This window comes from Rana temporaria, chromosome 1, assembly GCF_905171775.1.
Source record: "Rana temporaria chromosome 1, aRanTem1.1, whole genome shotgun sequence".
In the NCBI taxonomy this organism is placed as follows: Eukaryota; Metazoa; Chordata; class Amphibia; order Anura; family Ranidae; genus Rana; species Rana temporaria.
Window position 1 is genome coordinate 362,649,436 of NC_053489.1, and position 14,710 is coordinate 362,664,145.

A 14,710-nucleotide genomic window follows, 5' to 3' on the forward strand; every position below is an offset into this window, starting at 1 on the left:
TGGATTTTGGGGGGGACACCACGCCGTTTTTTTCGGCGTACGGGGGTTCCTCTTAAAATCCATAGCAGAGCCAAGGGCCTGGTATGCTCCTGGAGGGGGAATCCATGCCATTTTTTTATTTGAAATTTGGTGTGAAGTTCCCCCTCAAGATTCGTACCAAACGCAGCTGACAAAGTGCACTGCAATTACCTGCGGTTATGTGCCGATAGCTGCGCCAGATCACACCTGTACGCATTCAATTCTATTTTTTTCTATTCGCACAAAACCGCAGTGTGTGAATGGTGTCATAGGAAAGCATTGTGTGCTTCTAACTGCGGTAAAATCCGCAGCTAAAAGCACCAGTCTATCCATCCGTGTGAAAGGGGCCTAAGGATTCACTGCCTGTTTCCCTTAGTGAGGATGGAGGCGCCAGGACCGAGCGATCGCCGTCGGGGGGCCGACATCGCATGTGACTGGGACAGGTAAAAGTCAGCAGCAAATAATAAAAAAATCGCAGGTGGAATCCTGCTTTAAGTGGTTAAACTTTGTGCATTTACACACAGAAGTTTGCTCTGAGAAGGAAGTTAGTTACAATGAAAGAAGGGATTTGGGGGGTACAGGATTATTGCGGTGCCAACAAATAGAAACCAAACATATCGATTATTTATAAAAATAAGAAAAAAAATGTAATCGCAAAAGATAAAATTGATTCAAATATCAACAGAGCAAAACAGATCGTGGGAGCAATACATAGAGATACAGGTCACAGATCAAGTGTAGACTAGTTTCGCCAATCATTGGCTTCGTCAGGGGATTTAAGACTAGACCGTCTCAGTGAATGACTCTAAAGAAATGGAACAAAAGTTTAACAGTTTCATCAATTCCATAGAATACAGTATATTTTTTAAGCAATGATTCAAAACATATATAGTTTGGCTAGGACATGTGGCGTGGTCCCACAAAATTTGGTCCAAAAGGTTTACCCCTCCCCCCATGAAACCCCCATACAAAGCCACCACACATTGTGCGGGTAGGCAAAGATATCCCTCTGGGGTAGACTAGATGGAAAACCTACCCTTTTCTCCCCATGCAGCCCGGTAGGATGTCCCCTCAGTGGGTACGGATCCAATGACCCAAAGCAGCGGCTGAAGGTGGACAGTAAAACGGATCACAATGAGGATAGGCCCACATACCATATAATGTAGAAAGATTCAATGAATACAATATTAATATTAATCCTAATATAAAAAATATAGCACAACATAGCGAATGGGTGAGAACCTACCTCAGGGAGTTGGTAATTAAAAGAACGGAGAAAAATTGCAGGGACACTGAACTAACAACGGTCAGTTGTTGTGTCTAAAAGAAAAAAGGAAATATATTGAGATCACTAATGGAGTGAAATACACAGGGTAATAGCAGGACCTGTCTAAGGCCCCGTACACACGGTCGGACAAAACCGATGAGAATGGTCCGATAGACCTTTTTCATCGGTTCACTGCTGAAATGGTCTGATGTGTGTGTGCACACCATCAGTTCAAAATCCGATCGGGTCAGAACGCGGTGACGTAAAACACACGACGTGCTGAAAAAAACGAAGTTCAATGCTTCCAAGCATGCGTCGACTTGATTCTGAGCATGCGCGGGTTTTGAACCGATGCTTTTCTGTACTAACCATCGGTTTGGTCCGATGGGGCATTTTGGACCGAAGGAAAACAGACCGATAGCCTATACACACGGTCGGTTTGGTCCGATGAAAATGAACTTCGGTTCATTCTCATCGGACCAAACCGACCTTGTGTACGGGGCCATAGATGTTCAAGACAGAACTTACAAGTCAAATCCGGATGACCTGGTTGCAGGGCAGAGTCAAAATTGAAGTTATGCAGTAGGTAACAGCAATAGCACCAAAGCAGCCCAGTATGCAAAAATTAAAGAATATTCCTTGGGAAGAAAAAAAGAGGAAGGGAAAATAAGTAAGTCCAATGCTTTTAGTGAGATGTTAGAGATAGAGGTGTTCCAAAAGCGGGACGCTTTTACCCCCGCTAACATTTGAAAAGGTGTTAAAAGGGCCCGCAAAGTGCCGCTATAGCGGCGGTGCTGCCCATTGATTTCAATGGGCAGGGGAGCTTTATGAGTGGTGAGTTCACTGCTCCTAATGCGCTCCAAAGAATCTGCTGGCAAGACTTTTTCTCTATCCCTGACCTGCTGGCAGGGTTAAGTTCTAAAAAAAAAAAAATATCCCCAGCTTTGAATACCTCACGGAACACTGTTCAATCCATCATCTGAAAATGGAAAGAGTATGGCACAACTGCAAACCTACCAAGACATGGCCGTCCACTTAAACTGACAGGCCAGGCAAGAAGAGCATTAATCAGAGAAGCAACCAAGAGACGGTAACTCTGGAAGAGCTGTGAGATCCACAGCTCAGGTGAGAGCTCAGGTGAGAGAATGTGTCCACAGGACAACTACAGTATTAATCTGGCCTTTATGGAAGAGTGGCAAGAAGAAAGCCATTATTAAAAGAAAACCATAAGAACTCCTGTTTGCAATTTGCGAGAAGCCATTTGGGGGACACAGCAAACTTGGAAGATGGTGCTCAGGTCAGATGAGACCAAAATTTTACTTTGTGGCATAAAAGCAAAACGATATGTGTGGCAGAAAACTAACCCTGCAAATCACCCGGAATACACCATCCTCACCGAGAAAAGTGGTGACAGCATCATGTTGTGGGGATGCTTTTCTTCAGTAGGGACAGGGAAGCTGGTCAGAGTTGATGGGAAGATGGATGGAGCCAAATACAGGGCAATCTTAGAAGAAAACCTGTTAGGCCCCGTACACACGAGAGGATCGATCCGCTGAAATTTATCCGCGGACCTGTTTCAGCGGATAGATCCCCTGGTGTGTACGATCCAGCGGATATTTTTCCGCTGATTTTTTTCCCCCGGGGATGGATTTCCAGCGGATCAAGATTTCTTAGCATGCTAAGAAATCTATCCGCTGGAATCCAGTCCAGCGGATTGACCTGGTCTGTACAGACTCAGCGGATCAATCCGTCCGATTGCATCCCTCGCATGCGTCGTAATGATTTGACGCATGCGTGGAATTCCTTATATGACAGCGTCGCGCACGTCGCCGCGTCATTATCGCGGCGACGACACGTCACCGCGGAGGGAATTCCGCTGGGATTTTGATCTCATGGTTAGTACAACCATGAGATCAAAATCCGCCAGAGGACCGTTTCCGCGGATCGATCCTCTCGTGTGTACTAGGCCTTAGAGTCTGCAAAAGACTTGAGACTGGGGTGGAGGTTCACCTTCCAGCAGGACAACGACCCTAAACATACAGCTAAATCTACAATGGAATGGTTTAGATCAAAGCATATTCATGTGTTAGAATGGCCCAGTCAAAGCCCAGACCTAAATCCAATTGCGAATCTGTGGCAAGTCTTGAAAATTGCTGTTCGCAGATGCTCTCCATCCAATCTGACAGAGCTTGAGCTATTTTGCAAAGAAGAATGGGTAAAAATGTCACTCTAGATGTGCTAAGGCTAAGCTGGTAGAGACATCCCCAAAAAGACCTGCAGCTGTAATTGCAGGGAGAGGTGGTTCTTCTGCAGAAGAGCTTGAAAAGTACATCCAGAAAACACCATGTTAGAGTTTTTGCTTGGGAGAGACCTTGATGATGCAGGATAGCCAGCTTGTGCCTTGTCGATATGTCTCCTTTTACCACAGTTCAAGATCTGCCTTAAACATTTGTAGCAAGGTTGTATCTTGCCCAATTTTATTCCCTCTACACAACAGTTTTTTACCAATAATGACATTGAGTCAACCTACACATTGGCCCAGATTCAAGAAGCACTTGGGCGCAAGGGCTTACTTGCTCCGGTGTAACGAGTGCTCCTGATTCAGGAACCTCGTTACACCGACTGCAGCCTAGGATGTGACAGACATAAGCCTCCTTATGCCTTCACATCCCAGGCTGCATTCTTGCGTTGGCCGCTAGGGGGCGCGGCCATTGTGATCGGCGTATAGTATGCAAATTGCATACTACCACCGATTCACAAAAGTTGCGCTGGCCCTGCGCACGCAAGGTATGGAGTTTCCGTACGGCCACTTTAGCATAAGGCTGCTCCTGCTAATAGCAGGCGCAGCCAATGCTAAAGTATAGCTGCGCTTCCCGCTCGCGACGTTCAAATTTTACGTCGTTTACGTAAGTGAACCGTGAATGGCGCTGGACGCCATTCACGTTCACTTAGAAGCAAATGACGTCCTTGCGACGTCATTTGCCGCAATGCACGTCGGGAAAGTTTCCCGACGGAGCATGCGCTGTTCGCTCGGCGCGGGAGCGCGCCTAATTTAAATGATTCCCGCCCCCGGCGGGATCATTTACATTAGGCGCCCTTACGCAGGGCTATTTTGCATATCGCCCGCGCAATTTACGGAGCAACTGCTCCGTGAATCGCGGGCAAAGCGCAATATTTGCGTGGGCGCAGAGAAAAATGTTTGCTCTTTGCCCACGCAAATATTGCGCGATTCTACCTGAATCTGGGCCATTGTATTTTTTTTATTTTTTCACTAAAGCTAGAGAGGGCAAAATTAGTCACGATTCTGCAGAGAAACCAATCAGCTTCTAACCTCAGCTTGTTTGAGCTTTAGCAATAAAACCTGGAAGCTGACTTTCTAGTCCTCTCTAGTTTTAGTAAATAAACCCCATTATGTCATTGATGCCTATGTTTGCATAATGAAGCACTAGGCTATATACCTACAAAAATAGTTTTGATGGTAGTTTCTCTTAAAGCAGAGCACCACCCACAAAAAAAAAAACAAATACTGCAGCTGCTGACTTTTTTAATATTGGGACACTTACCTGTCCAGGGAGCCCGCAATGTCAGCACGGCAACCAGTCTTTGGATTGGCTGTCGGGTGCAGCCATTGCCTGTAAGGGAACCCTGGAATTGAAGCACGCTGCACTTTCTAATTGGCGGAGGAAGGAGGAGGGGCCGAACTTTCGAGAGACATTGCTGCGTCACTTTCTCTCGAAAGTGGGGAAGGGGACCTGTCAAAAACAGGTCCCCCCAAAAAAAGGTGCCAAATGTGGCAGCGGAGGGGAGGAGGAGACGAACAAGCAGAAGTTCCACTTTTGGGTGGAACTCCGCTTTAAAGGACATTCAAAAAAGGGCTTTGCAGCATACTCTTTTTCAATGACAAACTAATGATAGAGAATGTGTAAAATGGACATCATTTTTATTTTTTTTTTCATCCACCAGACTTCGCCTTTTTTTTTTTTTTAGTTAGTTAGTTAGTTAGACTGGTACCTGTATAAAGAGCAATGCCGCGTACACGCGGTCGTTTTTTGTGATGGGGAAAAAAACAACATTTTTAAAAACGTAATTTAAAATGATCGTGTGTGGGCAAAACGTTGTTTTATGTCTTCTGAAAAACGACAAAAAAAAATTCGAACATGCTTCAATTTTTTATGTCGTTTTTCAAAATGTCGTTTTTTGTGTCAGAAAAAATGATCGTGTGTGGGCTAAAACGACGTTTAAAACAACGTTTTTAAACCCGCGCATGCTCAGAAGCAAGTTATGACGCGAGCTTTAATGGAACAGAGTGCCGTCGTACGTGTTGTACGTAACCGCGCTTTGCTATAGCATTTGGAAAAAACGATGGTGTGTGTGGGCAACGTCGTTTTTTTAAAATGAAGTTTGAAAAACGTTGTTTTGTTTCATGAGAAAAAAACAACGTTTTTTTACAAGACAAAAAACGACCGTGTGTACGCGGCATAAAACTGGAGCAGAATTTTAACCGTTCCAGTACAAATGTTTGACTTGTTTGTTCTATGTCTGAACAGCAAATTATTGTATTTCAAATCTGGAAGCCTCAGTGGGAATTAAAGCCCAAATTACTTGCCTGTAGGGGAGCCTGACAGGTGGGAGGGGCAAGGTCAAATTTTAAAAGAAAAGGTCAACATTTATAAGTCCTGCATTAATTGCTGGAAAGCTATGCTTCTGCATTTAAGAAAAAAATCCTATTGTTTTGAGTTTCTAGTTTTGAGACAGGTGTACAAAAGGCTAAAACATTTTTTTGAAGATTTAATTATTCCTGAAAGAATCTGAAGCCCTCCATGTATAGCTTCCTTGAGGCATGAATAGATAGACTGCAGTGTAGCTCTCCATGGTTTGTCAGTCCACCTCAGGAGGCAGCAGGCACACGTTTAAGTAGACAAGGCACATGTGTACCCATTGACAGATGTAAAAAAGAAATCGGATGTCGGCCTACCCATCCAAATTGTCAATATAACTACACACCTCAGACTTTAAGCAGCAACACTGCATGCTGTCTCCATTTTACTTGCTCGAAATCTGTAACACTGGGTCTTATTTACACTCTTATTAACCAGTCAATGGAAATTGAGTTCTATAAGTAGTTTAAACAAATTGGCCTCCAAAATGTAGCTTAATATAGGCAGTTCCATTGTCAGTAGATGTAGGCGTTTTGAGTTTCCTAGTTGAAAACGATGGGAGTTTTGTGTATGCACAACTTATGTTATGCGATAAGTCTTATTGTATGAATGGGATCATTGTCTCACACTCAGTGGTATGCACCATTCACTAGGTGTGAATGACTGCGCAAATAACTATGGTTGCCGGTTTCTGGAAATCCCTTCCATTTGCCAGAACTAAATACTTCCTTTTGTATATAAATATGGGAAATATTCATGGATAAGTATGTTTTTGTATGTGGAATTCATAGCCGATTTACCTGGAACAGTTGCTGTAATTGGTACTATATGCCTTTCCTTTTAATGTGTAATGAATGCATGCTATTTGCTGTTAAGTGCTTATGTAGGAGTTTCAATATTATAACAAAATAAAAATACATGTAGCTTAAAATTCATACATAATTAGTACAAAAACAATATTTTATGCAGTGATTGCGTTAAACCCCTATCTATCAAATACTGTATATATACCCTTTAAATTCTGGAAAAAAGATTCCTCAAACTCACAAAATTTACTTTTAAATATAAATATTAAAGTGGTAGTAAACTCTTTACTACCACTTTTACCTACAGGTAAGCCTATAATAAGGCTTACCTGTAGGTATAAAGAATATCTCCTAAACCTGTACGGTTTAGGACATCCTCCCCTCGCAATGCGCCGCTGATTGCAGCGGCGCATGCGCAGCGGGGAGCCTCGGCTAAAGGGCCGGCAGCCGCCGGACCTTGCCGGATTGAAGTCTCCCGCGCGCATGGCAATCACAGCGCTGGAGCGGCGATACCCGGAAGACACGCCGACGCAAGATGACATCTCGCTCGGCATGGACCAGGTAAGTTCTCTACACCTCGTTCCGAGGTAAGTATTTCATAATGAGCTAGTATGCGGTGCATACTAGCTCATTATGGCTTTTGCCTTTTCAGGTGGAAAAATAAAAAATCATGGCGGGTATACAACCGCATTAAGTACAAACAAAAGAAATTAGTAGGGCATCCATTATGTAAAATTAAAGATATACCTGCAATAGTGTAAATTCCTTAATACTATTATTTACTGAAATGTCATTACACTCACATGTTAAAAGAATCAATTGGTGCCTTCAGAAAAAACAATCCCGGATGGTGTCTAGCATGCGGTCATAGCTCTGTCATACATGACGCCCCAGTGTTAGGCCACGCAGTAGGCTTACTACCGGGGCACTTGGAAGGGGGTAAGAATCGGGAGCACTAGCGGCAACCCAAGAAGAGGATCGGGCTGCCCTGTGCAAAACCTTTTGCACCAAACAGGTAAGTATGACATGTTTATTAAAAAAAAAAAAAAATGTGTGTGTATATATATAATATATTTTTTTTACTATTGCTTACATTTTTTTTCTTTTTGTACATTCGTTTGTGGTGGTTACACATTGTGAACTGCTTTTATGTTTTCATAGAAAACGTTGCATGAATGTAAAGATAAGTTCATTGTTGTTTTTTAAATTTTACCATACTACCTTTTCTAAAGCAAGGTGCCTAAATTCTCATTTAAGCTTCATGTCATATGGTTCAGAACTTTCACAGGGTTGACAAAATGTACTTCTGCTCACATGACAGTGTTTAGGCCTGAGCACTGCATCATGGGAGCAAGTAACTTGCTCCCCATATCTCGGAGTAGCAGTTTTTTGGCAGTGGCCCCAAAATAGCAATGCAATGGTAGGTAAGATAAGGCAGCGTGATCTTCTCTTTAAAAAAAAACATTGCTGAGAGAAATATTGAAGCAACCTTTACAGGCCCACCTCTTAAAATGCTATTTGCCTAGCTGTCATGCCAGTGAACACTTTGAGTGACGGACCTGGAAAAAATATGCATGCTAAGAATTCTGACTTTCTGGGCTCAAAGATCCAGATTGCAAAGATGCTATAGAGTGGTAGCTTCCATTTTTAAAGCGTATGTAAACCCTAACAATTTATTTTATTTGCCACATTTTTTTGTTTTCTAATTATAACATTAAAAGTGCTTTGTTATATCTGTTCAATAACTGCAAAAACATACCTGTCAGAAATTCAAAGTGGTCCTGTGCACATTTCCCATCTAATTAGCCCTCCTAGGCCTTCTCTGGGACTACAGCAGGGCCGATCCTAGGCAGGGTGCATTGCCCCCAGGCGCCTGCAGAGGTGGGGGCGCCGAACATCTAACAGACTAGCAGAAGCCCTCTCTGTGTCCATCAGAGAGGCCCCACTTCAGGTCCCAATAAAGTACTCTGCTTCTCTTCCTGTATTTTGTTTATTGTTAACAGATCATGTAAGGATCCCAGGTTAATGAAGACTTTGTGGGGGAGCATCTCTGTGGTTGAGTCATTGCCATAGAAACATTTGTAAAGGGGAGGAGTTGGTAAAATGACGACGCCCATGTGGGGGGGCCAGAAATATTTCTGCACCCAGGTGCCTGTGACCCTAGGATCGGCCCTGGACTACAGAACAATTTGTCCATGTGTTGTAGAGATAAGAAGGGGAGGAGGGATTCAGTCATGTAGCAAAAATTGACTTGTAGGGTTTTTTAAGGAATAAAACATGTGGAAATTTGTGGGTTTGTGCATATATTTTTATTTTGCCCTGATGTACAATTTAAGGCCTTATGTACACGAATGTATTAAAATTCTCCTATCGATGATGGATCTTTCTGCCAGGAGATGGCAGAAAAATCAAGCAAAATAATTGGCTTGTTTTGGTGCCTAATTGCGAGCGTTTATGCGTGCCTTTTACAGGTGTATAAGTTGAGCATATACCCATTCTACTGGCCAGAATATTAATCTGTTATGGCCACTGGAATACATTTAGACCCACACTGAAGCGTTTTTACAGCATTTTAACATTGAAAATAACTCTCGATGCATCACAATGGACCCTTTCACACTGAGTCCTGAAAGCAGCATCTTTGGAGCAGCTTTTGGGTGCTGAAAAAAACGCTCCAAAAACACCCCTTTCCATTTAAATGAATTGAAAGCGCTGTAAAAACACCTTATTTTTTCACACTGAGGCACTGCAAAAACACCCTAAAACGTTAGGGTCTTAGCGGTGCTTTACCAGCACATTGGGATTGCAGATGAGGCTTCGCTCGAATAACGCTCGAAAAACACCCCAGTGTGAAAGGGGCCTTACTTGTACTGTATATGCATGTCAATTTATGCTCATAAGCTGATCTCCAAATGCAGCTTTGTTCCTTTTTTCATGCCTCTAAATCAGTTTCCAAACCTTTTTAAATAAAGGTCCGATTTACAGTCCTTCAGACTTAACCAAACTAGGGCCAGTAGGGGTAGAAAATGTCCAAGCGTCCAGGTGGAGTAAACAATGCCAGTGGAAGCAATAGTGCCCCATCGTTGGTGCCAGTGGAATGAATTCCGCCCCATCGATGTCTATGGGAGGAATTGCGCCCTTTTTTTGTTAGTGGAAGGAATAGTGCCTCACTGTTGGTGTCAGTGGTAGGAATAGTGTCCCATCGCTGGTATAAGTGGCAGGAATTGTGCCACATCGTTGTTTTCAGTGGCAGGAATTGTGCCACATCGTTGTTTTCAGTGGCAGGAATTGTGCCACATCGTTGTTATCAGTGGAAGGAATTGTGCCACATCGTTGGTATCCGTGGAAGGAATTGTGCCACATCGTTGGTATCAGTGGAAAGAATTTCAGCCAAATTGTACCAGTGGAAGAAATCATGCCACATTATTGGTGTCAGTGGATGGACTAGTGTCCCAAGGGCCAGATAAAGGCAAGCAAAAGGCTGCATCCTGCCCCAGGGCCACAGTTTGGAGACCGCTGCTCTAAATGCTGCAATTAAAAAATACTGATCTAAACGATTAACATGTACAGCCACATAGGCTAACATAGAACTGCATATAAAGGCTTATTTACAGTTGCTTAGCAGCGTTTTGTATGCCCATGTGCATGAGGCTTAATGTAGTACAGATTTCCTTTTAAGCAGCTGTAGATGCTCAGGGAGAAGGTGGTGTCTAAGGAATGGGTGGTAGGAAAAAAGTCTGCTACTATTTTCACTATGCATGCTGCTTGTTCTGTATTAAAAAGTTGTATGTAACCCTATCTAATTTCTGATTCTACCAATATTGCCATTCTGTGTTTGACGTGATTGATCTCGCAAGTTGATGAATGTAAACCAGAAATAAAGGGGCCTTTTTTCATTTGCTCATTGATTCAATTTTTTTTTTTGTTCCATAGGTTTTACTGGGACTTCACAATGCTGCTCTTTATGGTTGGGAACCTAATTATCATTCCTGTGGGAATCACTTTCTTCAAGGATGAAACTACCACACCATGGATCGTATTTAATGTGGTGTCGGACACCTTCTTTCTCATGGATTTGGTTCTGAACTTCCGAACTGGTATTATTATTGAGGACAACACCGAGATTATCTTGGATCCACAAAAAATCAAGCGCAAATATCTGCGCACATGGTTCGTGGTGGACTTTGTGTCCTCCATCCCTGTGGATTATATATTTCTTATTGTAGAAAAGGGCATTGACTCTGAAGTGTACAAGACAGCCCGTGCTTTAAGAATTGTGAGGTTCACCAAGATCCTCAGCCTTCTGAGGTTACTTCGACTTTCCAGACTTATTCGGTACATTCATCAATGGGAAGAGGTTAGTATGGTTCACCAGATATCGCTAAGATCTATTATGAGAAAGGTAAATTGGAGAAGCCAATAGCCACTGTAGGGTTATTTTTTTAAAGTATTTTTAACCTCACTAACAATTTTTTTTATATATTGCAGCAACCAGCCCTTGGTGAATTTAAACATGCTTGGGACAAACATTGGTCTATTTACTCATCAAAATATAAAAAGGGGCATATTTAATAGATACATGGTCCTTTTTCTGCTGTCATTCTTTTATGTTTATATTGTGGTGGCTGAATTAGTTTTTTTTTTCACACTTCTTCCTTTGTTTATTTGGTGAACTTGCCTGTAACACTCTTCCTGTCCTAGAGTAACCATACTCATGCACAGTACTGTATCTATTGAGGAGAACACCTTAGGAATAGAAGTCAGGATACTGTACCCTTCTTCTCATCTTCATAACAGGGGAGAGGTGAACTGTAGTCAACAGTGGGAAATAGGAACCGTGCTGACTGAACTCGGTATAGGGGCAAAAGATTTGTGTCATAGGAGATATGAGAGATGCAGGTAGGAGAAAACTCCTTCAATGGTAAATTTAAAAGAAGTTTGGGTTTCAGTAAAAAAAAGACAGAGAACTGAGCGATCAAACACCACTGATCACTCAACTGTTAGTCTTTAGGCTGCAGAGAGCTGGTGACTAAGGATGAGCTCCGGCGTGTTCACAAAGCCCACATGCAGAGTCCGCCAGGAAGTCGGTGCGCTAATCACAGACAGTGAGACATTGTCCGGATGCGTGGCTGCAGAGATCGGGAAATGTCTCACTGTCGGTGAATGGCGCAGTGCCGGCTTCCTGGCGGGCTCTGCGTGGGGGCTTTGCGAACACACCGGAGGTCATTCTTACTGCAAATGTTTATCAAACCAATATATTCTCAAAAAATACACTAAAAGCATTATTAGCAGATAAAAACAGCTAATTTTACAAAATTCCTGCTAAATCCCTACCGAATATAAAAGCTTAACCTGTATGGAGTTAGTAACAAATTTTTTTTTTTTTTTTTACATTGCGCCTTTTTACAAAATGGTGAAAATGGAACGTACCCAAAAAGTTTTCACTTGCAGCTTTCAGAATTTGTAAAAGACCCCACCCAATGGCTGCACAGGCATAGCTGCGGTTTCCAATCTGACATCTGTGTGGGTGCATGACCCCAAACCAGACAGTGTGAGCTCAGGGACAAGCATGCAAACCTACATGGATGTAAAATTGGGAGCAATTGCTCTGCTCATGCAGGTGCTACATCCAAAATGATATTAATGGGACTGCCTGCACAGAACACCTGTGCGTCCCTGTAAAAGTACACTGTGTATGCCCTGTGTTAACAAGGCCTTAGGCCCCTTTCACACAAGCACACCCAATCGGCCCACTCATTGTTCTCTATGGAGAGGCTTTTGTAAATGAACATGTGTCTGTTTACACCCACCTGCATCTGATCCAGTCCAGTCGGCTAAAAACAGATGGATGGATGGATGGAGAGAGAGAGAGAGAGAGAGAGAGAGAGACTCGATATATAAAAAGAGAGTGAATGTGTGTATATCTATCTCATTAAATTTAAATCCTATCTTTTTATCAAATTTTATTTTAATAAAATGCCTATAATTTTTATTTTTTTAATTGTTGATTTTTATCTGAAGATCTTGCATATGACCTTCCTTCTAACGACATTCCGACAAGGCTCTTAGACTGCTTTGCAAATGGCTGATACCCCCCAGTGTTGTCGGAACCCAGAAGCTAAGCCTCTTAATTACCTATGTAAAGGGCCTGTGCATGTCTGTTTTTTTTTTTCTTCCCCTATGCGAGACGTTACTTGTCTCTAGTAGTGGTTGCATAGAATGCATGAAGTTAAAACATCTTCAGCCTTTACAACTACTTTTAATGTGGTTGTAAACCCTGTTACACCACTTGTACCTACAGCCTATCATCTTTCTTACTATTTTGCCCTCTTCCTCTTGTCTGCTGGTGACTTCCAACAGCAAGGAGAACTGACAGCTGCAGACTAAAGGAGCAGAGCTGTGGTAGTCATCAGGACCAAAAGAAGAGCCGAAGAGTGTGCAATGATTCTGCCTCCAGCTAGCTGATCAGAGGTGGCACAATTTTGCTGCCCTGGTGGGTTGTCATTATTTAAAATAGGGATATGCAATTAGCGGACCTCCAGATGTTGCAGAACTACAAATCCCATGAGGCATAGCAAGACTGACAGCCACATGCATAACACTCAGAGGCAGAAGCATGATGGGACTTGTAGTTTTGCAACAGCTGGAGGTCCGCTAATTGCATATCCCTGCAAGGAATGAGGCAGTCTGCAGGATATACTGCCTGCTGTTTATGCCATTCAAACTCTTCTCATGTACATACTGTCCACTCTGATACCCTCTGGCATGGTTCTAGAACAAGCAATACTTTTATAAGTCTAAAAAAAGCAATGGATGAAATATTAAATGGTTATCAACAAGCCTGTAGATATCACAATTTAATGTGAAATGTTTGTGGCTTTAAAAAACAGAAGCCTGCAGTAACCAAATGAATTAATGTACATACTAACTACTTTACATTAGACAGTGTAACTAATGAATTATTGAAAGGCAGACTGTTCTGTGTAGAACTATTAATAGCAACTTCAGTTGAATCGACCCTTATATGACCTGCTGCAAGGTACAAAATAGTCTGATCCTGAATTGCCACTACCTTTCTGGTTAAAGTCACCTAACCTTAATCCAATTCTTCACTAAAATAAGTTCATTGACTAAGACCCCATTCACACCTTCGCGTTTTGTCGCATGTAGCGCGACGCGAACAAACGCCAGAGGGACGAAAAGCAATGAAAGTCAATGGGGATGGTTCACATCTGCACGCTGATGCGCCTGACGCGCATCGCCTGTAGTCAAAAGAAGTTCCGGACCCTTTTTTGTCGCGCAATACGCGCGATATGTGCGTATTTGAGCGTTTTTGGTTTTCCATTGAAATCAATGTAAAACGCCAGATACGCGCGTATTGCGCGACAACAAGCGTTTGCTACAGGCGTTTCGTCAATAGAACTTGTCGCCCATGCAGAAGATTAAAAAAATCTACCAACATAGCAACAAGTGATGAAAAGATGATAGTTTTTCCTATTGGCTAAAAAAAAAAACGTCTAAGTACAAAAACGTCGGACAACGCTGTATGCAAACGCGCATATTAGCATGAATACGCGCGAAAAACCCGCTGGAAAACGCCGCTATTGCCTACGCCTAGGTGTGAATGCAGCCTAAACCTTGAGGATTTTAATTTGAGCTCAATAAATCTGAGCACTGAACCCATACAGTACTACGGTTATCGTTTATACAGCTGTTGAAGTCTTTTCACCAAATTGTTTTTTTTTTAAATACAAGTGCAACACGTAAGTAATGAAGACTGATTATAACAATTATAATCGAAAACCAAAGTGTATTTAATATGCTTATGACAAAAATAACGCAACAAAAACGTGACTTTAAACAGTGCATAAAAAGTCTCAAATAGTTGTCCATGTATAATATTCAGTCCAAATATATCTTCCGGGAATACTAGAGAAGACATACATGTGCACAATACGTGT

At 42.4% G+C, this 14,710-nt stretch overlaps 1 protein-coding gene across 1 annotated transcript in view; it reads left to right on the forward strand.

Moving 5' to 3' along the window:
- Positions 1 to 14,710, forward strand: part of HCN2 (hyperpolarization activated cyclic nucleotide gated potassium and sodium channel 2) — a 112,575-nt gene that overhangs the window by 16,615 nt on the left and 81,250 nt on the right. The window contains exon 2 of the mRNA XM_040322072.1: positions 10,683 to 11,106. Within this exon, the coding sequence (XP_040178006.1) occupies positions 10,683 to 11,106 (424 nt within the window). The remainder of the gene's footprint in view (positions 1 to 10,682; positions 11,107 to 14,710) is intronic.